Source organism: Crocodylus siamensis, chromosome 1 (genome assembly GCF_052110815.1).
Source record: "Crocodylus siamensis isolate JL-2025a chromosome 1, ASM5211081v1, whole genome shotgun sequence".
NCBI lineage: Eukaryota > Metazoa > Chordata > Crocodylia > Crocodylidae > Crocodylus > Crocodylus siamensis.
In genome coordinates, this window is record NC_143395.1 from 138,131,775 (window position 1) to 138,157,940 (window position 26,166).

The 26,166-nt window shown below is 44.6% G+C and overlaps 1 protein-coding gene across 4 annotated transcripts in view; it reads left to right on the forward strand.

The window, feature by feature from the left end:
- The window catches only part of DISC1 (DISC1 scaffold protein), a 392,283-nt gene that overhangs the window by 31,041 nt on the left and 335,076 nt on the right, over positions 1-26,166 (forward strand). For all 4 annotated transcript variants that reach the window (XM_090044055.1, XM_090044071.1, XM_090044079.1 and 1 more), the window contains exons 2-3: positions 13,052-14,094; positions 18,312-18,381. In XM_090044055.1, coding sequence (XP_089900181.1) covers positions 13,052-14,094; positions 18,312-18,381 — 1,113 coding nt within the window. The remainder of the gene's footprint in view (positions 1-13,051; positions 14,095-18,311; positions 18,382-26,166) is intronic.

The following is a 26,166-nucleotide window of genomic DNA, read 5'->3' on the forward strand; positions in this document are numbered from 1 at the left end:
AGGGGTGTGGAGAGGGAAGGAGCATGGGGGGGAGCAGATTGAGGCTCCCATGATGAGGGAGGGAGCAGGGCTGGGGCAGGGGCAGGTGCTGCCCTGTTGAGGTGGGGCATGGTGCAGGACAGAGCTGAGGCTCATCTGGGTGGTTGGCTCCTACTGCTGCATGCACCCTGGGGGGTTACGGGGGGGCGTGTATCCCCAGATCTGCATGCAGTGCAGGGCACCTACATATTCTGTGTAGAAAATGAGGAGAGCTAAGCGATTCAGAAATCCCAAAGGTCCCTCGAGATAGCCCATAGGGAACATTAGAACTCTTGCTTCTCTTGGTGAGCTTAGATGCCTCACTCAGGAATGCCCAGTGGGTGCTTTGCAGTCCTACAGTCCAGAATTTCTACTTCAACATCTGAGGGTAGCTGCCTAAGTGATGTGGTGGTGTCTGAGTGGAAAAAATGCACTCAGGCCCCCTCCCTGTACTTCCTCTAGGGGTGTACTGTAACCACTAGACTACAGTCATTCTTCCTCTTTTCTGCATTTTTCTGGCCTTGCAACTCTGTTCAGCTACCAGGGGCAAACCTTCAACATAAGCATATAAGAGTGTTCTTATTCAGTCTAGCTTATGGCTTGATGGTTATAGCACCCTCCTGAGAAGTGAGGGGAAGGCTAAAGAAGGCAGAAACCCAGGTGTCCCACTGCTTGGCAAGGGCTCTAAACTTCAGGGGTGCCTGTAGACATGTGGAGCACCTGCTCCAGTGCGCTGTAATTACAGCATCTCAAAGTAAACTTGATTAATCAAGTCAGCTGGAGTGTGCTAATTAGCACACTTGAGCAGCCTTCACATCTCATGTATTCAGCATCCCTGTGCTTCAAAATGGCAGGGACGTTTTAACTAAAGCTCATTGAACAAGCTTTCGCTAAAGTGACTTGCTGCCATTTTGAAGTCTGTGAAGCTGAATGCACAAGACTCTGGGGGCGCTTTAATTAGAACGGTACCTGAGAGCTGCTTGAGGGGAAATCTTTCTCTCTAGCTCATTGGTCTAGGAGTGTGCATAGTACTTTAAGCTGTGAGATGTCTTGAGTTCAAATCCAAGGTAAGTCTATTTTTTTTTGGCTGAGCAGGGCAATCCAGAAGAGCTTATGGGGAAAAAGAGAGGTTTACAGGAGGTGAAAGCAGGGGGCAGCCACCAAAGAGGAATATACCTGCTTGGCTCTCACTTGCAGGCAAGCAGTGAGGAAGGCCAAAGCAAAAACAGAACTCAGGTTGGCAACTAAGATTAAGGGTAACAAAAAGCCCTTCTTTAAGTAGATAGGGAGCAAGAAGGAGGCGCAGGGTAACCTAGGGCTGCTACAGGATGGACTAGGAAAACTCAGACAAGATGGACAAAGCTGAGCTCTTAAACAGTTTCTTTGCATCTGTGTTCCTGGTCATGGATACAAACACACCACCCAATGAGACTTTCATCTGGCTTGAGAGAGATACCAGTCCACCTACGGTTAGCGCTGACCTGGTGAAGGTGCACTTGGCGGGGTTGGATGTATTTAAGTCAGCAGGCCCTGATGATCTTCATCCAAGGGTACAAAAGGAATTAGCAGGTGTTATAGCGAAACCACTGGCACAACTGTTTGAGAGCTCATGGTGCTCAGGACAGGTCCTAGATGATCAGAAGAGCACCAATGTGGTCCCTATTTTCAAGAAAGGGAGGAAGGAGGACTCGGGTAATTATAGACTGCTTAGCCTCACCTCTATTCTCGGCAAGACCTTTGAAAAAATCATTAAGGATCACATTTGTGGAGGGTCAGTGGGTAACACAATGCTAAGGGGCAACCAGCATGGGTTTATAGCAGGCAGATCCTGCCTGACTAACCTGGCCTCTTTTTACGACCAGGTCACAAAGTGCTTAGATGCAGGAGTAGAGGTAGATGTTATTTACTTGGATTTTAAAAAGGCTTTCGACACAGTGTCGCACCCAGTTCTAAGAAGTAAACTAAGTAGTTGTGACATGAATTTTTTCACAGTCGGGTGGGTGGAAAACTGGCTTCTGGGGCGCAACCAGAGAGTGGTGGTGGATGGGTCGGTTTCTACCTGGAGAGATGTGGGCAGTGGCCCCCAAGGCTCTGTCCTTGGATCAGTGCTGTTCAATATCTTCATCAGCGATCTGGATGAGGGTGTAGAAAGCACTCTGTGGAAATTCGCAGATGACACCAAACTGTGAGGTATAGTAACCACACTATGCAGCATTTGTGAGGCTGCAGCTGGAGTACTACATCCAGTTTTGGGTGCCACACTTCAAAAGGGATGTGGATAACCTGGAAAGGGATCAGAGGAGGGCTACATGTATGGTTGAGGTCCTGCAGGTAAGATCCTATGAAGACAGACTGAGGGACCTGAATCTCTTCAGCCTCCACAAGAGAAGGCTGAGAAGTGATCTTGTGGCTGTCTACAGACTCATCGGGGTGGGGGGTCAGCAGAGACTATGGGATACTCTGTTTACCAGGGCACCCCTCAGAGTTACTAGAAACAACAGCCATAAACTGAAGGAGAGTATATTTAGATTGGACATCAGAAAGAACTTCTTCATGGTTAGGGTTGCCAAAATATGGAATGGACTTCCAAGAGAGTTGGTGCTTTCCCTTACCTTGGAAGTGTTAGAGAAGCACCTGGCTGAGGTCAGACTAGATGATCTAATAGGTCCCTTCTAACTCTAGAAATCTATGAAGAGTAGCTCTAACAAATGCAGTCTTTTCTAGCCTTACAAAACTGGGATTTGAACCACTTAGGATGCCTTAGACATCTTCATTCACATTGTAATTAGAGCGCATTGGAGTGGACTTGATTAATCATGTCTGCTCTGTGTTCTAATTAGAACGCTCTAGCATTATGCCATGGGGGCACTTTTTATTTAAACCTCATCGAATGAACTTTAGAGAAGATGCTCTGTATTTATTTTGAAATGTGCAGGGACTTAATTCATGTAATGGTGAGCCATTTTAATTAGAGTGGCTGTCTGGGCCACTCTCCCATTCCCAAGCATGTGTATAGGCAGCCATACTCAACATTTACTACACAAAGGAATAAGCCTGCAAGGCAAGGTGAAAGATTACTTCAATATCTTCCACAATTACATTTACTTATATTTGAAACAATGAAATAGTGCTCTTGTTGTGTTTAATTGACAAAAAGTACAGTCAACTTTCTTCTAACATATTTTTAAAAATCTAACATCACAGCTCTCTCTGATATGCTTTCCCTCCTGCTTGTTGCTCTATGTCCTCTTTTCTAAAACAGATCACTGCATAACTCTTACTGAATGGCCTTTAGTGGGTTTGTCAATTTAATAAAACACTAATTACCAGAAGATCATGGCAGATTGACACTGACTTGCGTACCTGCTTCTTTCACAGATTTGAGGAAGGTCATTTTGTGCCTGACAGCTTTTCTAACATTTCCCTCAACTATTTAGTTGCTTCTTTGAAAGATATTCCCAAACAAAATTTGCATCTCATTGATTTACCAGTTAGTCATTTGGAAAGTCCAATAAAATAAGTTATCTCCTTTCTTTCACAGCTAGTTACCCTAGATTCAGTTAGATTCTATCAGCTGCATCAATTTTCATGGAAAACATGGTTGGTAGGTTAAAGTGAAAAACATAATGATTTCTGTTTCTGAAAGGCTAAAGTTTGCAAAGGTGGGATGAGAAACAGCTACTGTTTCTTCCCCTTTAAAAGGATTCCAAATTTTATGAAAGTTATGAGCCACAAGCTGTTTCTCTTAACACCGAATAAAATCCTGACTAGATTTGAGAAACCTACAGAAATTTTTTTGTACATGTGAGTGTGTAATGCATTTTCCCTGCAAGGGATGTAGATGGGGTTCTCTGTTCTGTGGTTTGGGGATGTTGCTGGTTGAACCAATAAAGGGATCATGCTGCTTCTGGGGATATGAGGAGAGGGTGGAGGAAGCAGAAGAGGACCTGGAATTGAGTTGAGTTCTGTCTGCTTATAGGGTGGGATCTTTGGAAGCCTGCGTGGACTTAATACAGTGTGTAGGTATGTGTTTTCACTACCCAGTGTTAAATTAATGAAGTTACAGGTTGGCATCTGAAATTCATTCTAGTGTTGTAGTCTCTTAATTGTGCATGATAGGGCTGCCTGGCTCTGGAGTGGACTCCCAAGGGAGGTAGTGCTCTCTTCTGCCTTGGGGGTCTTCAAGAGGAGGCTGGACAGATATTTGGCTGGGGTGTTATGTCCCTGCATTTATTCCTGCCCAGGGAAGGGGTCAGACCTGATATTCTGTTTAGGTCCCTTCTGATCCTAAGCAGTATGAAACTATGAATACTAAGACACTGGTGTAACCTGAATGACTAGAGGAAACTTCAAGGTACATAGCTGGAGAAGAATGTTCTCAAAACCCAAGTACAGACAGTCAAAAAACCTGAGGGTGAATTCAGTCCTTGCAGGTTAGCCTAAACTGCAAGCAAATGAACACACATTCAGTTTTGATTCAGGAAATGCTGCCACATGCCTGCAGTAGCTCAATCCAAAAGCTGGGGGGGGGGAGGGTGGAAGGAGGGGTTTGACCTAAATCAGTTAAGTCTGATAACTACATTCAGTCAGGTTTATGGTAAACCAGTTTCAGCCACTTTGGCTAGGGACAGGCATTCAAAAACCTGGAGCCTGAATTGATTCAACCTTTGTAGGTTAGTCTAGCCTAGGTCGAACTGGTTTGTAACAGCACAGATGTTCCCCTGGACTGAGAAAATGGGGCATATGCCTGGAGTTGCTCAGGCCAGGAGCTGGGGGGCGTGACAGCGTGCTCTTGGCTGCAGGGAAGCTGTGCTGGGGGGTGTGGCCAGTTTGGGCTGAACTGGCCAGAGAGGGGTTTAATTCTCCCCTCCCTGTCTCAGCACAGGGACCCGAGTGAGGTCTTTTGGGTGCTCCCCCCTTGCTGCTGCAGTGGTGGACAAGAGTGGCCTCTGAGGGGGGGACTGCAGCCGGGTCTGCTTGTCCTGACCACCGCTGCCGCTGAGTGGCAAAATAAGCTCTTCCTGTCTCCTCCACCAGACACTGAAGGAAGGGGGAATAACTGCATCCCTGCCCCCTGCAAGGGGCCTTTCCAGCTGGTATTTGGCCCTGCCAGGTGGGGGCTAGCTGGGGAGCAGGCTTCCCAGGCCAGTTCAGAGGTGCTGATGAGCCCTGAGCCCAGCAGCCGCCACCTCTACACCCCCTGCCCTGTGCAGCACCCAGAGCTGTAGCTGCACAAGCAGCTGTGGGCTGGCCAGGGTGGAGGGCTGTTCTAACCCCCTTGCCTTCAGTTGCCATGGCACCCGAGTGGAAGGCTTCAGTCCAGGGTCTGCAGCTGGACAGGGCAGAAACTGCTGGGTTGAAGCTTCGCTCCCATCCCCTCCCGCCTCCCGTAGAGGCTCAGGAGCAGTAGGAATGGGAGGGGGAGTAACTGCTGCAGGCAAGGGGAAGCTGACTTGGCCAAGCAGGGCTGTTTTTCTCCCCTTGCCTTCAACTGTGGCTCCTGCTGCACTGTGCAGTGCCTCTCGGGGCTGGGCTGAAGGAAGTGCTCCCAGCCCTGAGTGGTGCTGCGTGGTGCGGCCCCAGCCCTAAATGGTGCTGCTGGGCCAAGCCTGCTTCCCCTTGCCTGCAACAGTTACCCCCCCTCCCATTTCTGCCTCTCTTGAGCCCTCCTCCCTGGCCAGCCTGCACAAGCAGCTGCAGCCCTGGGCGCTGCACAGGGCAGGGGGTATGGCGGTGGTGACTGCCCACCTCGGGGCCTGCCGGCACCTCTGAGCTGGCCAAGGAAGCCTGCTCTCCAGTCAGGCCCTACCTGGAGGGGCTAGATGCCAGCCAACAGGACAGGGGTTATTCCCCTCTCTTAAATATCTGGCAGAGGGGACAGAAAGGGGCTTATTCCGCTTTTCAGAGGTGGTCAGTGTGGGCAGATCCAGCTGTGACCCTGGGGCAGTGGGGGTAGAGAGGAAAATAACCCCCTAGAATTATCCCCTTCCCTGCCCCCCTTTGACTTAGGGGTCATGCTAGCCTACTGCTGCATCAGCGAGGGGGGAGTACCTGGCAGACTTGGCTTGGTTTTCTGCTGGTAGGGCAGGGAGGGGGGAATTAAACCTATCTCTGGCCAGATCCCCACCCCTGCTTGTCGCTGCTCTGGCTGGGGAGCAGAGGGGCAGGGTAGCCCTGCTGGGCTGGAGAAGACTCCAGCCCAGAGAGCATGCTGGTATGCTGGGGGACTATGGTTTAAATTAAACCAGGAAGGGGTCTGGGACAGACATTGCAAAAACTGGTTTGACCCAAATCAATTAAGTCTGATATTACATTCAACCAGTTTTATCTCAAACTGGTTTTGGCAATTTTGAAACTGGTTTATATGCACTGAGGGCACCTGTACACACCATGGTGTTTAATCCTCATTAAATTAAATAGGTTTATAAAATTTAAACTTGTTTATTTTGCAGTGTCACATCAGTGCACGCATTAGGTTTTCAAACGGATGAGGTGTTTGGAGCATCACACTAGTGTTTGCACACATTTGGTTTTCAGATTAATTAAACCTGATCCCTGGTCAGTGCCATAGGTGAGCAGGGCGGTCCAGCCCTGCCCCTCCCCCCCATCTGTCCCCTAACTCATGCTCTGCCACATGGATGTGGAAGCACAGAGCTGACACATGCCACAAGAAAAAACTAAAAAGTGTAAGGAATTTGAAAGTGGAAGCATTCAAAGTGGTGAACTACAAAAAAGTCGCAGCGCCATCTGGTTGACAAAGAGGCTCGTTAAATGTCTTTGAGCACCTTTTTGTTTGCACACAATGAATCTGTGGACGTGATGCTTTAATTTGTGGTGAGCCAAACTAAACTACATCCAAGGAGTTTTACTTTAATGTGCCAGAAAGTCTTTTAAAGCATTTGGAAAACCTGTTTGTGCAAACAATCATGCTATTGCAGCACAAGAAAGGGCAAAAAACGTGGCATGTACAAAGGCCCTGAATGTCTTTTCTATTACAGGTTTAAACCAGTTTCTGACCACTTAAGTTTATGTGTAATTCCTGTCCCTAGCCTTTGAAACTGGTTTATGTGCACTGAGCTTCTGTTCTGTTACAGGTTTAAACCAGTTTCTGATCACTTAAACTAGTTTATGTCTAACTTCTGTCCCTAGCCAACAAGTGTAAAATAATGTTGTTCCTTTTGTCTTACAGTCATAAAAATGACTCACTAATATTTGTGCTGTAATCACTGTGGTGATAAGCATCTTTAAGAAGTCCATACACTAAACTGATGTCACATTTCATTTATATATTGAAGTTTAATGAATTTGGATAATGGAGATGCTATGTATTCTTTAATTCTAACATGCTGTAACAATGCTGCAATGCAGTGGTTTTAAATGTTTTTTAGCAAGTGTACACATTTGATCTCAAAGTTTTAGCTCGTACCCCTTCATATTTTTTTCTTGTTTTTAAGGGGGAGGGCAGATCAAGGTCCCTACAGTGAGGGAGGGAGTGGGGCTGGGGGCAGATGCTGCTTAGGTGGAGGGAGAAAAAATTATTTGGGGGGACTGAGTGTGTGTGCGTGTGTGCACTCCCCCCAACAAGTAAGTCTATGGGGAAGGGGAAAGGGCCATGGGGGCAGGGAAGATCGAGGCCCCCATGGTGAGCAAATCATTCACCCCTACCCCTGTCCTACTCCCTCCCACATTGTGGGGATTGTCCCATGACCAGACCTGGCTGGGGCCCCATTCATCGTGAATCAGAGCCCAGTGGCTCATCCAGGGGTATGGTGTGGCAGAGTCAAGGGGGGGCATGTGCCCCCCTCCTTGGCTCCCCTGCAGTGAGTGCAGTGGCGGGAGCTGCCCACCCATGCCCCTGGACGAGCTGCTGGGCTCTGATTGCATCACAATCTGGCTGGGCCAGGTCATAGGACAATCCCCACAGTGCAGGAGGGAGTGGCTCTGGGATAGGGGTGAATGATTAGCCCCTGCCCCACTCCCTCCTGCACTGTGGGGGGGCTCTTCCTGCCAGGGGCTGGGCTGGGTTGTGCTTTGGGTGGGTGGCAGTGACACTGGGAGTGGGGCTACGGGAGGGGCTGCAGCCACACACAAAAATTCACTGTAGCCCTCCCCAACCCCCTCTCAGTGCAGCCCGGCCCAACACCTCTGCTGGGAACAACTTGGCACTGCCCTGGCCCCAGTTGCAGTCTGCAGTGACCCACAGTCTGCCTTTCCCCATGTGTTGATCCGGGGCACACCCCCCTCCCCATGGCCACCTGGGAGTGAGCATAGCAGCGGTGCTGGGGGGAGGGGGACCAAACATGGAGGGGGCTTGCACACAACAGCTACTGCCACCGTCCTACTTGGCTGTGTGCCGTGCCTCTTTTCCATGGCCAGTTGTGGCTTTGCGGGCTGCTGACGGGCCTTGCATGTGGCTAATCACATGCCACTGGCGGTGGTTACAAAACACATTTCCCTCCCCCCCACCATTCAGACCCTCGCAGCTCTGCTGCAGGGTAGTGGCCAGTCTGGAGAGTGGGCTGGGGTGGAGGGTGGGGAGGCACCGCAATGTGTCTCCTCCCCAGGTAAGAGGTGGATGCGCCAGGGGAGATGCCGCCATCTCTGCACCATGGGGTGTGCTCCATCCCTGCTTGCCCATGTGTCCCTCTACAACCTTTCAAAGTACCCCAGGTTGACAACCCCTGCTGTAATATTTTGGATTAGAAGAATCATAGGGGAAAGTTTAAATCTAGTCCTAAAACTGTTTTCTGGTTGGAATTACAAGTAGATTAATTAAAATGAGAACATTTAACCGGTTTATAAGTTCTCTAAACCGTTTTTTTTTGCCAAAATCTAAGTTCTAGGACTAAGTCAGCCTAATATCAGCAAGTAGCATTAGTTTTATGTATGAGGACCCCTGTGATGAGACTCTATATGGACTGAGGCACTTCCTCCAGACCACTTCCTCCACCATTGCGGACCATTGTAATGGGTTTGTGTGTATCTATCTCCTTTCTCTCTAAGCGTCGTGAACCCCCTCCTTCCCCTTCCCCCCTTCCTCCCACCCCTCACCCCCGGGCTTAGTTGGCTAACATTGTATCTCCTGTAACCTAGTTGCATTCCCCTCCTCACCCCATCCCTCTACTGTTAGTCCCTCGCTCGGGCGATCTGTATTTCTCTATCAGCTTTGTCATCTTTTTTTTCTGGATTCCCAATCCTAAGCATTTACTAATAAAAGTCAGTCTGTTCTTAGTTTTATCTATGGAGCTTTACTTATGCTTGGTTTTCCTCTTAAAAATAAGGCAATATTTCTATTAGAACATTGTATCTGTTTAGCTACAATGATTTAACCAGACCAGATTTTTAAATATGACACAGATCCCTAATGTTGACACACTTGAATCAGTTTAAACTTTGCTTATATCTATTTAGCTTGGGTCAGAAGTTTAAACAGATTTAAATATCGACTCTGGGGATTTGTACTGATTTAATTAGCTAGTTTTTAAAGATTGATTTTAGGTAAACCAGTGAAACATTTTTATATAGATAAGACTTGTGCCAAACCTTTTTATAGTAAGGTATGTTACAGGCTATTGCAAAGAATAATCTCTTCCAGTCTCTCAGTACTGTTTGCCCGGACACAACACTAAATTTTCAAGGTTTTCTTTTACCTAGGGGTAAAAGTCTAGAAATTAAGTCTAGAAAGACTGACCTATCTGGATTGCAGATGACCTTGATAAAAGCAGATATTTTTAGTGTGCATTAATTTCTATGTCAGATGTAAAGTAGAAAACCTTTCCTAAATTCTAAGGAACGTTTTTGCCAGTCCCAGTTTGCCTTCTTACATCCAGAGCAGATTATATTGGTGGTTGTGTGTTTACCAGATTAACACAAATAGAAAATATTGTTATTTTCTACATTGGTAAGGTGATAAACTGAATGACCTTTTTCATTACTGTGGTTCTTTCTACTGGGTAAAGAAGATATGAGTGACTAAATTGGAATTAGGGATTCTAAATTACAAGATTTTTGAAGCACTGTGTAGAAGCTGAATTACAATACTATAAAGAAGAGATTGAAATTGCAATATGTATGTCATAATTCAGATCATAGGATTGTAGGAAAGTAGAGCTGGAAGCATGAATGCTGTGTGCCCCAGGAGGCTGTGGGGGCACCGTGACCTCCTGCAGGTGGCGGTGTTGCTGTTGGGGGCGGAGGGGACAGGGGCAGTGAAAGCCGACTGGCGGTCAGCGACTACCCGCAGATGCTGCCAGCAGCATTGGTGGCGGCCAGCAGTGGTCGGGGACCGCCCACAGATGCTGTTGGCAGTGGGGGGTGGGGGCAGGTGGCGAGCGGTGACTGCCCGCAGGCACCGCCGGCAGTGTTGGTGGCACTTTTTGCAGGGAGTGCACTGCCAATCTCAGGCGGTGCTCATGCACTCCCTACACATCACCAATGGCTGGAAGAGGCCTCATGAGGTCATGGAGTCCAGCCCCCTGTTCAAGGTAGGATTGTCCCTGCCTAAACCATCCCAGCCAAGTGTCTGTCCAACCTGCTCTTGAAAACTTCCAGGGATGGAGATTCCACAACTTCTCTAGGTAGCCTGTTCCAGTGCTTGACTACCCTTGCAGTCAGACAGTTCCTCCTGCTCTTCAACCAAATTTCTTTTGCTGCATCTTGAGGCCATTGCTCCCATTTCTGTCACCTTCAGCAGAGAGAAAAGCCCATCTCCATGCTCTCTCTAATTGCATTTCCGGTATTTGATGGCTGTTATCAAAATTCCCCTCAGGCCTCTCTTCTCCAGACTAAATAATTCTTGTTCTTTCAGTCTTTCCTCATAAGTCACACTTCTCAGGCTCCTAATCATTTTTGTTGCTCTGCACTGGAATTCTTCCAATCTGTCCACAGACTTCGTGAAGTGTACAGTATTCCAGGTGAGACCTCACCAGTGCAGAATACAGTGGAAGTACACTTCCCTTGGTTTTCAAGCGACTCTCCCATTAATACAACTCAATATTCTGTTGGCTTTTTTTTCTTTTTCATAATAAGGGCACACTGTTGGCTCATATTCAGCTTATAGTCCACCGTAACCCTTGAGTTCTTCTTTACAGTACTGCAGCCTAGCGAATAGTTCCCCATTTTGTATTTGTGCTTACAGTTATTCTAATCCAAGTGTAGGACTTTGCACTTGCCCTTGTTGAATTTCATTTGGTTGATTTTCAGACCATTCCTCCAGGTCATTCTGGATCTTAGTTCTGCCCTTTTAACCAACTGGAGGTGGAAGGAGGATGGGTTGGCCACCGTCTTGGCTATTTCCCTTTGTGCTTCTCTACCCTGGCAGGCTGCTTCAGTGGCTGTGAGAACCACTGGCTCCCACTGGGCAACCAACATTTTATTTTCAGTAAGTAAGGTTTTTTTTTTCCCAGCGATTCTAAAGATTCTCTGTAAAAACACAAATTCCACAATTTTCTCCTCTTTTCCATGACAAATGGATTTCTAGGATCCCTGTTAATTAGTTGTTGAGCACGATGTTAGGTATCTACCTTACAGTACTTTCTCATAGTCTGTATGTCCTTACCTTCTTAATGAAAATGCCTTGGGAGACAGTATACCTCCCTAAGGATAAGGTGCATTGGCATCCAGAAGAAAAGACTAGCTTTGAATCTCATCTGATTGATTGCAGACCACTTTTCCAGTCTATCCAGGTAATTCTGGATACTAGCCCTGCCCTCCACAGTGTCTGTTTAGTTGAAGGTTATTTGAAGAAAAATGAAGTGAGAAGTTAAGAGTAAGCTTTTGGAACAGTCTACATGAAAGTCTTGGGAGTTACACTTACATATTTAACTTTTCCTGACATATTTATATACCTTCATGTTAGTGTTTTAGTAAAACACAAATGCAATTTTTGAAGTACCTGATTTTTTTCTTTTTAAAATAAAAATCTACTTGTATATTTTTAAAGTTAGAAGGAAAATGGAAGAGAAACTATTAAATAGATTCTGTACCTCATTCATTTTTAGCACAAGTAGAACAGTTTTGTATGTCTATAGCAATTTTTTACATAAACTACTGATATGAAAACAGACTGTTTTTAATTTTTCCCTGTTCTGAGGGCTCAGTTCAAAATGCAAAGCTCAATATGCTGCTGAATTATAGGGACCTTTTCTTAGTGATATAGTCTTGCAATAATAATCTTAATTACATAAAATGGCAATCGAACATTGTGTAGGGGACCATCTGCCTCAGAACTAGCTTTTGTTGCTTGATTATTATGATGGGACTTACTTGATTTGATATTTTTATGCATACAATGCTTTTAACTATAAGTAAAATTAGAATTTAGGATTTTTCTTATGTAGAATTGCATTGACACATTTTGTATATCTAATACATGTTTGAATTTTTTGGGCCACGATTTAAAAGAAAAAAGAACTGTAGGCTGTGTTAGTAAAATATGCATGTGAATGCGAGAAACTGAGTGAGAGCGAAAGATTTATGCAAAATTGCTATGCAAGGATCATTTTACATATTATAATTTGCTGTTTTTGGTAAATGTGAGTTCAGTGCTGCACCAAACATGTGTAAATGAGTGTTTTGAGGGTGCCTGTTCATTCATGCTTGTGTGAAAATCAAAGAGCATGTGTGGGGCCTGTTTTATTTTATTGCAGTGATCAGGATAACTTTGTTGGATCCTAAGAACTGGAAAAAAGATGTGATTTATCCTGCCAAAGTCAGAATAATTGTGAAAACTAAATGAATTAACTTGTATACATACTTAAAAAAAAAGTTGGTACCTTTAAAACATGGCTGTGTTTTGCAAATCATCCTGGGCATGAGGAAAAGAGAAAATATACAGAAGGGGGAAGGGAGGAGAGCCATGTTACAGCTGTTTTATCACATATCCAATCTACAGTATTGTCAGTTTCTTTGTTGTGCTTAAAAAGAAATCAGTGTACTGCCTGCATGTTCTGAAGTAATTGGTTTCAGATGCTGCTGTATTTTAAGCCTAAAAAATTATACAAACATTTTAATGACATTTTCTTGATTTTCTTAGATGGTCTGGGTCACCTCATGCCTGCAGGCTCTCTTCATAAAAAGAAACTGGCAAAGAGACCAGGATACATGAGACCAGAAGCTCAGCAACAAATAGAGTTTCAGCCTCCTGCTGACTGCAAGCCATTCAACCCAAAGGGGCTTAAACATGGCAGTACGCCTTGTGCGGACTTCAAGAATTGCTCTCTGCACAGACAAGGCAAAAATGACTTTGAATTCTCACATTGTAATTCATCTGTAAACAGCACCGTAGTTACCACCAGTGTGGTAATGTCATCAACCACTGCTGGAAATACACCAGGGAGCTGCAGAAATCTATCAGATCACAGGAGTCGGCACTCAGAAAACGTAATTATGCAGGTTTGCCCTGGAGCTGCCATATGCAAAGGAGACTTCTCACCTGTACGCACTTCAGCTACATGGCAGACTGACTTACTAACAACTGCATGGCAGACAAGCCATAGTGGGAGAGCAGAGGACCTGCAAAAAATGTGCACTGTCAAAGAGAAGGAAGTGAACAATCACTGCGAACATGAAAACAAAGAAGTTCTTTCTCACTCTCCAGTTTCTCAAGATAGCTTTAATTCAAGTTTTAGCTTCATACAGCTCTCTCTGAACTCAGGTTATGAAAGAAATACCACCGAAAGCCAGTCAGATGGCAGGGGAGCTGAATGTGTTCTACAAACAAATGTAACAGGAAAAATGGACAAAGTGAATTTGGGTGAACTCGGAGAAGGAGGAAGAAGTTCTCATAAGGACCTGGGGGCTTCATCTTGCCTGTGTAGGCATAGTGAGGATTATAAGTATGCAAGAGAGACCATTTGGAATGATAAACTGCAGGATTGTGAGACTGTATCTCTTTCAGATACAGATGCAACATTTTCATGCTCCACAGATACTTCAGATGCAGCATCTGCTGGTTCTTCTATTACCTCAGGCTATGAAAGTAGCTTTACTATTAGTGATCACAACTGGGACACCCTGATGAGGAAATATGAGCCTGTACTCCTGGACTGCTTACTTGGCAACCGTAGTACATTAAAGGTTGGTAATCATGCTCCCTGTTCATGTTCATTTGGTAGAAAGAATTTTTAGACCAATCAATCTTTGGACAGCTGCTGGAGACAGGAAATGACTGACTGCTGGGGCATTTCTATCTAGAGATTTGCAGCAACGTGGTGCATGGTTAAAAGAGGAGGAACCATGACAGTATGTTTGTTTCCTTAATTTTCTGTTAAAAATACAGCTGGCTTTTTTTTTTACCCACTGTTGTAATGGCCACTATTACAGTTTCAGTAGTTTTCAGTGATCTTCATTTCCTTTTCTAACAGATTCTGCACCAACTTGATTTCTGAATTAAACAGCTGCTACCTCCCTCCAGAGGTGGCTGTATATTAGTGATTGATTGACTTGTCTATACATATGTATGTGTGGAGGTTTGGGGGAAGGTAGAGCTGACTGGAAATGTTCCTGTGAAATTTGCTCTCACTCAACTGCAGTAATATGTCAAAAATGCCACTTTTCTCAGGAACTGCTGACAAACTTTCTTTTGAGAGGGGATTTCTCAGTCCTAGATGGAAGTTTTGGTCAACATGAAATGGACCCAGTCCAGAATAGCCAGTAGTCTAGTAATTAGGCACTTGCCATGGATGTGAGAGACTCAGGTTCAAATGATTATTCAGGACCAGGGACCTGAATTTCCATGTACTCCATTTTGAGAGGGGTGCTCAATACAGTTGATTAGAGAGTCCTGTCCATGGAGAAACCTCAGAAGGCCTCAGTTTTTCTCGCAGAACAGAATGGGAAATGTTTTGAAATCCTTCACAGCTTTGCAAGATTGGAAAATTGTTTTTTGCTCATCTGTAATGTAAGGCCAGATTCTGGTTTGGGCTGTGTAAATGAACAGCAGTAGTTCAGAGCAAGGGCTTGCCAGCCAAATCTGGCCAGCGGACTTGATTCTTTTGCAGCCTTGGGTGCTGGGGGGCTTTGGTGTTGGGAGCTTTCCCCATGTTGCCTCTGGGAGAAACGGTGGTGTTATTGGCTGTGTCTTAGTGCCTGACTGTCCATTTGCCTCTGAACCCAGCTGGGTCAGGCCAAGCACGGGTCTAGAGTCCAACACTGGGGTAACTGTTGTCCCGATTTTGAAGCCTTTCTAGATCTACACAAACCTTGTTGCCGATCTTCCCTGTCGAGGACTCTGGAGGGGTATTCTGGAGAAGGACTTGGAGGTGAAATGGCACAGTCAGCTCAATTTAGTACATTGGAAAAGACATAGTCTGACTAGTTGTTTCTGGCAGGGGGATGCTTGTGCAGCTGAGGACAGGGAGGAACCAGCTTTTTGCTAATACTATTTATGCAGATGTTATCATATGTGTTCACTAGGGGAAATTACCTTCTTTCAGTCCTGAAAGAATAGTGTGGCCATAAGCTTCAGTATTTTGGGAAGCAAGTGCTATGTTAATATACATTAGTGCTATGTTAATAGAAATTAATTGCAAGCATAATCAACATTTAAAATGGTCTGCTTTCCTTTCAATAGGCCCTCTTAATGGCAACATTTGCTTGTCTTGTGCTGTAGATCAGAGGTGTTCCAAATCTGGTACATGGGGCTTTCCATGGCTCCAGAAATTTGGCAGCAGGAAGGTCGTGGCACCACTCCCCCACTGCCAAATTTCTGGACCAGTGGAGATCCCAGGGCCCTGTGTGCTGGATTATGTGCCAGCAGGGCCAATCCTTGAATTCAGGGGGCTGGGAGGGGCTGGTGCTGGGTCCCTGAGACCCAATTCTGGCACACTTGAGTGGGAGAGGGCAGTTTCAGGCCCCCAGGATCCAATGGGGTGCTGCTAGGCTCTTGGGCCCAATCCTGGCACGCATGGGTGGTGCTAGGCTCCCAGGGACCAATCTCAGTGCATGGGGGCAGCAGGAGGCAATGTCAGGCCTGAGGGCCTGATCCTGGCTTGCTGGGCTCAATCTGTCCTGCAGATCAGCCTCACCCCACTTATCTGGCTGCAGCTGCCTTTAGGCTATGGGGGCTAAAGGCTGAGCACCACTGCTCTAGATGCATGTTTAAAGTTACTCTGTTCATTTAGTAAAGAAATAATTATTTTTATCCCAAATGCAGCTTTCTTTGAACCTTTATTTTAATGATTTTACTTGTTGAGCCTTAGAATCTTAATGTTAATGAGTCTGTTTTGGAAAAAAAAAACTGTAGAAGAAGTTACTGTTAAGGGAACAAAATCTGACATTACTAAAAATGCTAACAGTAAATTTTTCCTTTTTGAAAATAATTCTTCTTGTACAGATGAAGATTTCATCAGTTGAAATGCACAGTGTTTTTGATAATTCCTTTCTAATTTCTTCAGATTTAAGATGCTGTGCAGCAGTAATATTGGTAGGTCAGCTGTGAGACACCATATGTTATAGACTTCATCCTATCAAAGACTTGGAAAATGACACGGTTTTACTTCCCAGATATTGATTAGTAATGTACAATACTAGCAGGTACAATGGAAACAACTATATTAAATACCCCTCCATAAAAAAGGCCCCCAAAATAACCCCCCACTCCTCAAACAAACCCAACCCCTAGCCCCTGAACCCAAATCCAAGTCCAAACCCTCAGTACTGCAGTCTTCTGTTTGTGGTGTCATATCTTTTTCACATGCTGAGTTAGGCAGTGGCAACTCTTCAGAGAGCCCGCTTCTCCAACAACATGCATTCTTCCCCAGCCTTAAAAAGGAAAAAGTCAAGTTGGCCCAGGTGGGTTCTCTGTCAATGGAGGAATTCTTGGTGGAGGAGGCCTGTGGGACCTGTTTTCTGTTCTTTATTTTGGATGGTGTCAGATGATGACTACTTAACAAAAAGGCAAAACTTTAGTATGTGCATTGATCTGTTTCTGGCTTGATCCTTGTAATGGTCTGTTCACTGATCTACTTTCATCTACCATATTTAGGTTGCATGCTAGCCAGAATCTGGTAGCCCATGTGAGTTTTTATTTGAATGTGGCTTTCTAACGTTTCTCATTAGCTACCCCATTTCTATGTATGTGTTACCCTAGTAGTTAAGGACTTCCACTTGGGGCATAGTTTTATTTGAGAAATCTTATTCTGTTGCTGCTGCTACAGCCTGGACAGAGCACCTGTTAAGTGACAGCAGGCATGGTGGGAGGTGTGGGGCAGAGGCTGCAGGAGGTGAGACAAGGGAAAGAGGTAGGGCCTGAGGCTGGGGGGGCAGAAACTATGATGTTGGGGAGGAGAGGTACCCTCCCCCCCCAACCTCATACTCAATTGCAAGGCAAGGGGCTTCCCTCCATGTGATGCTGTGAGGGAGGGGAGACCTCTTCTTGGCATCAGGCAAAAATGGTACTTTATATAAGAATTCTTAAATTTCAGGGTGTGGGGTTATGTACTGTTTCTTTGGCCAGGTCTGTACTAGAAAAATGATGTCAGTATACTTTTGCCATGAAACCCTCTGAGTGCAGAAGCAGCTGGTTAAATCTGTAGCAGTAAGTGAAGCAGGAATGGGGATAGAAAAGGATCTAGAGCAGAAACTTCCAGGTGAAGTTTTAGGTACATATTTGTGTTTCCTTCCAACGCACATTCCCTGTTGATTGCAAAGGGGCGGGGGAGGCTTTTGGAAATATTTGCCACAGGAAAGAATTGTTGAAAATTTAGAACTGAATGTAATGGACCAGTCTAAGCTGGGAAGGCCACCTTTCAAAGGAAGTTGACTCCAAGCTCAAATAAGAAGACATTATTTTTCCCCACTGTCCCTTGTTTATTCATATAGTATATTGGTACTTTTTTGCATTCATTTGTGGGTGCAAATGGGGTTTGCAGGGTAAATTCTTGGATTTGCTGTGTGCAGATGTGTGTACCAAAAATTACATTGCTAGAAATTTGTGCATTCAAACTTACAGAGAGCATAAACAAAAATCGGGGATGGATTATGATTGTAACTTATAGTTGAGCATTTGAAGTAATAAATAGGGTATGGAGGCTTTTCATGAGTATGTCACTTTGGTTCCTTTCAATATATAAGACAAAGGTTTTCCATATATCTTAAATCTTGCTACACACATCTGGACTAAAGCCCTCTTCAGCACAGGTGGCTATAGACTGGCTTCAGAATATGTCTCCCCCATCGATGAGTGGTGGATTTAGCTCAGCTGGACATGTTGTACTGCTGATTATAGTGATTGTCTTGATACCTCATAGAAATTACAATAATAATATATATCCTTTCGTTTTGTTTTGCCACAGATAAAAGCCTTAATGTTAAGGCTTCAGAGGCTACAAGAAAAAGCAGTAGAGGAAGATGATTATGATAAAGGTGAGACTTTTTCTTCATATTTTCCATATAGTTTCATCTGTTGGCTTTCATTTAAAAAATGTTGTTTAATAGTTGCTACAATGCTAATGAAGCAATGAATAATAGTGAGGAGTTCAGGGAGTATTTAGCAGTATTGTTTACTCTGTAGTACAGCAGGATGAAGAAATTAAAGAAAGAAGCATGTCAGCAATAGGTAGCACAGGCAACAGTTTATTGTATTGAGGCATCCTCAAGTGAGAAGTTCGGCATGCAGATATTCACTAACTGGATCAGCTGCATTTGAATATTATGACTTAAAAATTCAGAAGCAAATGAAAGACTTACACGGAGCAAGGAGGTACTTACTGCTGCTGAAGCATAATTTCTTGTTTACCACAATTAGTCACTGCAGTATAGCAGAGACCAGAAATAATGGTGAGGATGGCAATGCTAGAAGCACCTATCACAAGTTGCAATAACAGCTTTTACAGGTGTATGGTATGATATCTTGTGGGGCTAACTGAAGTTGAAACAAATTAACTCATCTGAGTAAAAGGATGTAACCTTGCATTATGTATGTATTGTCTCCAGGAAAATACAACTGCAGGAGAATATCCCACATTTAAGTGATACTTTTCATCCTAAAAGTATATTAACATTGTTATATGCTATATGCATATAGATGTGTACAGGTGCCAGGCACAGGTCAGGAGTGTGAAGGGCTGGGTTCACATTTCAAGGTACCCAATGAGTTATACCAGTGGCTCGAGCCCCCAACCAGAAATGTGGGAACACCAAATTTGACTGGGGTGTTACACACAAACAAATCTCCATTCCTGTAAGCAATATAAACCAACAAATACAAATCTATTACCAAATCACAAACAAAAAAACAAATGAAAGAACAAATCCTTAAACACAGTATAAATATTATCTCTACAACTACAGTTCATGGATTGAACCCCTTTAGAGAGACTTTGGCCAGTCTGGGATTTGTGTCTCCGCAAAGACTCAGTTTCAGGGTCCATACCGGAGCATGTGGTTCACCACACATTGGTGGTTTGGTTGTGGTGCAAGGGATCCCTCGCTACTTCTGGAGAAATGGTTGAGTGCTGATCTTTGCTCTCCTGGAGAAGCTGTGTGAAGGGAGTGATTGTGGCTCCAGCCAGCATACGTGCACCCTAAAACTTCTGGGCTGGGCTGCATGGCCTGCTGAAACAGAAACTGCAGGACAAATTCAAAAGGGAGCCAGGTTGATTACTGGCTATGGCTGGCTCCAACCACACAGCTTGGCTGGAGTCAAGGACTGCTAAAAGAAACAAAGTGGGGAAAGCCAGGCCTACCCTCTGGGCCTGGGCTGCAGGCAGTCTGGGTCACATAGCTCCACTGGGACCAGAAGGCTACAAACCTCAACCCTGGCCCCAAGCAGGGAGAGCTTCAACCTTTTCCAATCTAGCAGAATTAGAAACTTCCAGGTTTCAACCCTGTTTAAAAACTGCCAGCCCTAATTCCTGGCCAGCCAACCCAAGGAATCAATACCTTCCTCCCTGGTATTAATCTCTTAAAACCTCAGAAAAGGAGGAGAGAGGAGTTCCCAGACCCTGGGTTACTTTCTTCTTTCTCTCTCTCCTCTCCTTGAGTTTCCCTTTCTCTAGCTGCAGATTCCTTCTCCCCTTGGAGGGGACTTTTCTCTTCAGCAGGTCATAGCAACTTCTCTCCCCTCCAGACCAGCCTAGCTGACCTTATATCCCTTAGCATGACATCGTTTTAGCCTTGTCCAGTCAGGGAGTGCCATGCTTCAGTTTCTCTCTTAACCAATCTACCTGCAGAAGCTTCTGCTTCCCCTGGCTACTTAGGCCATAAGATTTTATATATCTTACCCAAATACAAGACCCCAGGTTTCTCTGTGCAGAGCACATGGCCCGAACAACAGGAGCCATCTTGCCCACATAGCCGAAAAAAGGGAAATACAGAAAACACTCTCTCTCTCTCTCTCTCTCTCTCTGCAACTGACGGAGCACACTGCCATATACAGCACAAGTGTGTGTGGGTGTTACGTATTATAACTGGATCATCTATTGATGCATATATTTAAGGCTGTTTAATGCTTCCATTATAAATGTCTACTTTCAGATACTTATACTTCGACAAAGTGGCATTGTTGGTGGAAACTTTCCATAAGAAGTCCACTGTGTGTTTTAAAAAGTTTGGGAAGTTTTAAGTAAAGTCTCTTCAGCTCTTTTTGAGAAGGTCCCTTCCGACCCTACAAACTATGAAACTATGAGATTGGGGACTGACTTTGTCAGTTCCACATGGCAACTGGATGCATGAGGGGTGTAAGCTTATGTCCATATAAAATTTTGTCCAGAGCTGGCCCAATTTATAAGCAACAGAAAAATATCTTTTGTACAAGCTCAGTACAGGTTGTTCAGCCCTTTTGCCTTGACTTTTCGTAGTGCTTCTGCATTGTGTATGCTCAGGCCTTGCTGACAGTGTTCCAACTTGCTTTTCCTTCCCTAGCAAAAGGTTCTGTTTAGGGAAATGTGCACTGGATTAGGAATCAGTCAACCCTGAATTGAAATCCTGAACTTCCTACTTTGCTATTGAGTGGGACCTCCATTCTGACTCTGTCCAAGGCAGAGAAGTATAATTCCCCATATTTTTTACCGAAAAAGGTACCTCAGATGATGTTGCAAGATCCTTCTAGCAGAGTTGCAAAGAGAACCTAGGTCTTGATAGTATGTCAGAGTTTAGTAATACTGTGCAATCTGTGTAGTTGACTGTTGTCTGTAACCTGTGTTTTAGGGTGGGTAAAGGGACCATCTTTTCCACATTGGAATGCAGGACACATGCCTGTCAGCCCCCAACTCTGCCAGCGGCATGGCCAGGCCAGTGCCCAACTGCATTCTAGCCCCAGGCACCAACTTACTAGGGGTGACAGCCTCACAGTGTTACCCTTGCAGCAGGAGCAGCAAGGGTATCCACATATTGTGTTGCTGCTGTAGGAGCAACAGCTGAGGCGGGCAGACTGTGCTGCAGCTGTGGCAGCAGCATCTGGGGACTGTTTTTGAGTCTTCGACATAAGGTAAGACTCCCAGCCCCATACTGTTCCCTTGATCTTGGAACCCTTGCTCCCTGACACCCAGTGGTACCTCTCCACCCCTGTCTCCACAGTCCCACTCTTCTGCAGGGTTTGCCCATAGTGCAAACCCTGCTTGTTATACCTCTGCTCTAATGACCAGATTATGCTCAGCTCCCAATATTCTGGTGCTACTGAACATATAATTTTGTAACCCTCTTGGAAGTGTGTGCCTCCCTCTAGTGGCTGGTTCATATAGGAAACAAGTCTACTAAGGGTACGTGCAAATGTTATATTTATTTCAACCTAACCAAAGTTAGGTTGATCTAAATGCCTGGCCATGCATGTATTCACAGGGTGTAAATTACCCAAAATATGGTGCATCTGCCTCAGGAAGTGAGCTAACTTTAGATCGATAAAAGGTTAACCCAGTCTACAAAAGGTTACCCTGACTTAGCGAATGCCTGCCCATGTTCACAGCACAGCCCTGGGTCTGGGAAAGCCCAGTCACTTGCTCCAGCCTCCACGCTGTGCTGTTCTGACCTCTCCAACTCTGACTGGGTTGTTTTTGGCTCCCTCACCGGCCTTCCCCAGCTTTGCCAGTGCATTCCCCCACCTGGACCCACAAATCCCTCTGATCCTCCCAGCCCTCTTCCACTTTGTAGTTACTTTCCTTGGGCTGCCTGAACCACTCCTGGCAGCAGCGAACACCTGTACACTCTGCAACTGGTTTAGGTTTAGGCAGCTTCCACTCTGATGTTCCACCTTATTAATTTAACTCAAGTTGGGGCTTTGCAACAAGACTGAGATACTGCTGGGACCTGCTGGAATCCACTGATATGCAAGCGGGAGTAGGAAAACTAAATTGTGTTTACATGTAGGACTGGGTTAGGATAAAATGTCCTATGTATGGGAACAGACTTGAATAACATACTTCTGTTAAACAGGCAGTTCCTCTGAGATCTTTCCTTCCTGTTGAGTCAACTTTGTTTCTGAACTGAGGGCGAGAGCAGGTAAATAAGGGCAGAGACTTGTTGTGAAACAGCTAATCTGCAGGTCCTGGGCCTGCATTTCCTCACCAGTCCCCTCTGTTTGACACCGGTGAGCCCACATCTGAAGTACTGAGTCCAGTTTTGGGCCCCCCACTATAAAAAGGATACAGAGAAATTGGAGAGAGTCCAGTGGTGGGCAGCAGAAATGGTTAGGGGCCCAGGGCACATGACTTATGAGGAGAGGCTGAGGGAACTTGGTTTATTTAGTCTGGAGAAGAGAAGACCGAGGGGAGATTTAATAGCAGTCTTCAGCTACCTGAAGTGGGATTCAAAAGAGGTTAGGGTTAGAGCAAGACTGTTCTCAGTGGTGGTAGATGACAGAACAAGGAGCAATGGTCTCAAGTTGCAGCAAGGGAAGTTTAGGTTAGATATTAGGAAGAATTTTCTCACCAGGAGGATAGTAAAACACTGGAACAGGTTACCCAGAGAGGCTGTGGACCCTCCATTCTTGGAGGGTGTTTTAGACCTGGCTAGTCAAAGGCTTGGCTGGGATGATCTATTTGGGGATGGTCCTGCTTTGACCAGGAGGGTGGATTAGATGACCTCCTGAGGTTCCTTCCACCCCCCGTTTTCTATGATGTACCTCTCAGTAAGTGAGATTGTAAACCAGGGCAGCTTGGCCTTAGAATGAAACAGTCTATGTTGCTTTGACTGATTGTGGGGTAATTGTGAAGGCTGTTGAGGTACAGTTAAGTCCTTGCCCCCTCTGAATTACAAGCACACACATACTTATGGCTATCTATGTGCATGCAATTACTCTGCATGGTTCAAAGTCAGGAAAAAACGTGAGTGGATGGAAGCAGGGAAGGCTTTTGCAGTCAGAATGGAAGTGGGATTAATTAATAGTCCTTTGCAGGCCTCTAGGTGAAGTATTAGACCTGTGCTGTAAATCTGAAGGTCCTAGGTTCAAGCTCTGCTGATTATACAAGTGTTGGAGGATCATTTTGGTTTCACATTATGAAATTCTTTTCCTGATTTCTGTTAAAATAATAAAGTTGCAAAGTCAATTTTGTAAGGTGACAGAAATTGTCATGAGGTTTCCCATGCATCTTTAATTCTGCCCCATGATGCATATGCATTATGACATGATACTTGATGACATGCTCACATATTTTTTTGGACAAAAATCTGTACCTTGTTCAGGACATAGGATATAGAGTGTTCAGTAAAAGAGACAGCTGTTCAATGTGTCTTTTCATTTTCATCATTTAGTGTGCAGCATCATGCCGTATTTACTGTATACCCTCCAAACTGTGTACTGTGAATGCCCTTCTGAAAGCCATGAAATAGTTGCATTAGATTTGGTACCTAACTGAGAACTAAGAAGTGAAATATGAGAACCGAATTAGCGACCAACTGAAAATTCTTATCCAAATGACTTGTCTAACATCATGTAGGAAGTGTGCAGCAGAGAGTACCTAGTTCTCACTAGTGGGAACAGTACCGTTTTTTCTTGTTGCATAGCTGTTCATTTATTATACTTCCTTGCTCCTCCAACAACTTAGGAAGAGGTTCTGAAACCTGTGTCATTTGCTATCCATCTTCTGCACTTAATGAAGGAGTGGCTTTGGGGGGCAGAGACTTAGTATGCAACTAAAGATAGAATAATATGTACATAGAGATAGGGTCAAATTTTCAGTACCTGGACCCCATTTTCAAAAGTGACCTAGGCACTGGAAGAAAACCTTAGTCTTATTTAAAGTTTTTAAGATTTATGTGCCTAGAACACTTTTAAAATTGGAACTTTGCTTCTGAAGTCATGTACAGGGTGAGTTATTTTTAAATCTGAGTATTTAAAAATGCATACTCATGTGAACTTAATTCTAGCTTCTTTTTATTTTTGAGAGCTTTACCTATTTTTTTGTCTTGAAGCTCTATGTTTGTCTCCAATGAAATCCTTAGCCAACTTTTTCTGACTACTTTTCATTATTTTCCTGACATCTGAGCTGACTTCTCAAGTTTTTTCTTTGTGAAATGCACACTACTCATCTCAGGGGAAAGACTGGTAGACAATGTACAGTGCAGCAGGAAGAATTAGAACTGTGATCTTCCTCCTTCTTTGTGTGCTGTTGTCCATTTCTTTTTGCTTCTAGCAAGACTGCATCCTACTGAGAAGTGAAGTTTTAAAATTTTTCAAAAAGCCAATGGATTGTCTAGCACCAATTTCCATGTAAAACTTCGTAAATCTGTAATGACTCTCTTTTGTGAAGTGATTTTTTCCTCCCCCTTTCCATGCCTCTAGCAAGGAATGGAGATGCTGAATGTCTCTTACCAAAAATGAAATGTTTAAGTATGAATGGGGAAAAACAAACTGAAACAGTGATTTGAAAATATAGTAGGCATTAATGGAAACAAAAAATACATAGTGACTTCTCCATTCAAAAGGAGAGCTGCTGTTCAAGTTATAGTATATAGCAGGGGTTGTCAACCAGGGGTACTTGAAAAGGCCCTAGGGGGTATGCGTGGGCAGGCAGGGATGGAGTGTCTCCGTACACCATCCTGCACAGGCGCCACCCACCCGGCCACATGTGGGGATGGGGGAAGCTCACACATGGCAGCTGCTGTCGTTTTGCATCTGGTTGGCCGCCCGCATGCCCCAGCCCCCGCCCTGCTCCGTATCCAGCTGCATGACCCCCCCCGCTCTGTGTCCATCCACGTTCTGCCCCTAACCCCTGCTCTGAGGCCAGCTGCGCGCTCCCCGCTCCCAGCCCCATTCCTCATCCGGCTGCTGGGGGCACACTGATCCAAAAAGGTTGAAACCCTCTGGCATATAGAAGTGTAGTTGTTTGCCACAGACTACTGGTCCATCTAGTTTGAGGATGCTTCAAAGGAGTAATGTACTGCATGCATGCCAGCTGTGGGCAGTGCCATTGGGAGTCTGAATGATGGGTACGAGGTGATCTGTTCATATCCGGAAATAGGAAATTTGCTTATTGCCAAAAATAGCATAGTTTGCAAGGGAGCAAATTCTAGCAGTGGTTTTAAGATTAGTCACTTCTCTTTAGCTGCAGTACATGATAAGTACCAAAGTAATAGATTGCCAGTCCCTGATCTTTTCAAATTCCTCTGTAGTTTGGAGGAAGACATTCTTTTTTGAATTAGATTCAATGGGTAGGAATTCCCCAACAGTACAATTTTAATGTGGGTTTCTGTTCTTGAGTCTTTCAGTTTCTTTGTAAATAAAACACAGGGGGGGTTTTTATACTAAAACATACAAAACATTGGTTGTACTTGGAAGAGATTAAAGGCCATTTTTTATTTAAAAAATGGGCAGAACAGTCACTGGAGTGAACAGGCACATGTTAATTGAATTGTACAGAAAACCAATGATAAGATGAGCTTGAAGGACCCCATAATTGCAAAATCTTATTGCAGACATTGATCCTCTTTTCTATGATCCTGTTCTTTGTAATTGCTATAGTGGGTTTTTTAATTTCAAAATTCTGGAAATTAAATGTAAATAGAATGAGATCTGTTCTGCTGGGAGGTGAAGTTAATGTATTATATTCTCAGTTGTATTTTAGCTTGTTCTATTACCATGGAAAAAGAGTATTATATAAACATATTGTTAATGGTTTTGCAGAGAGGAGAAAAAATACTCTTTTATTCCATCTACTGTGTGTCAAGAGGGTTAAAGGTATGGATATTAACAAATTAATAGTCCTCCTCTAAATA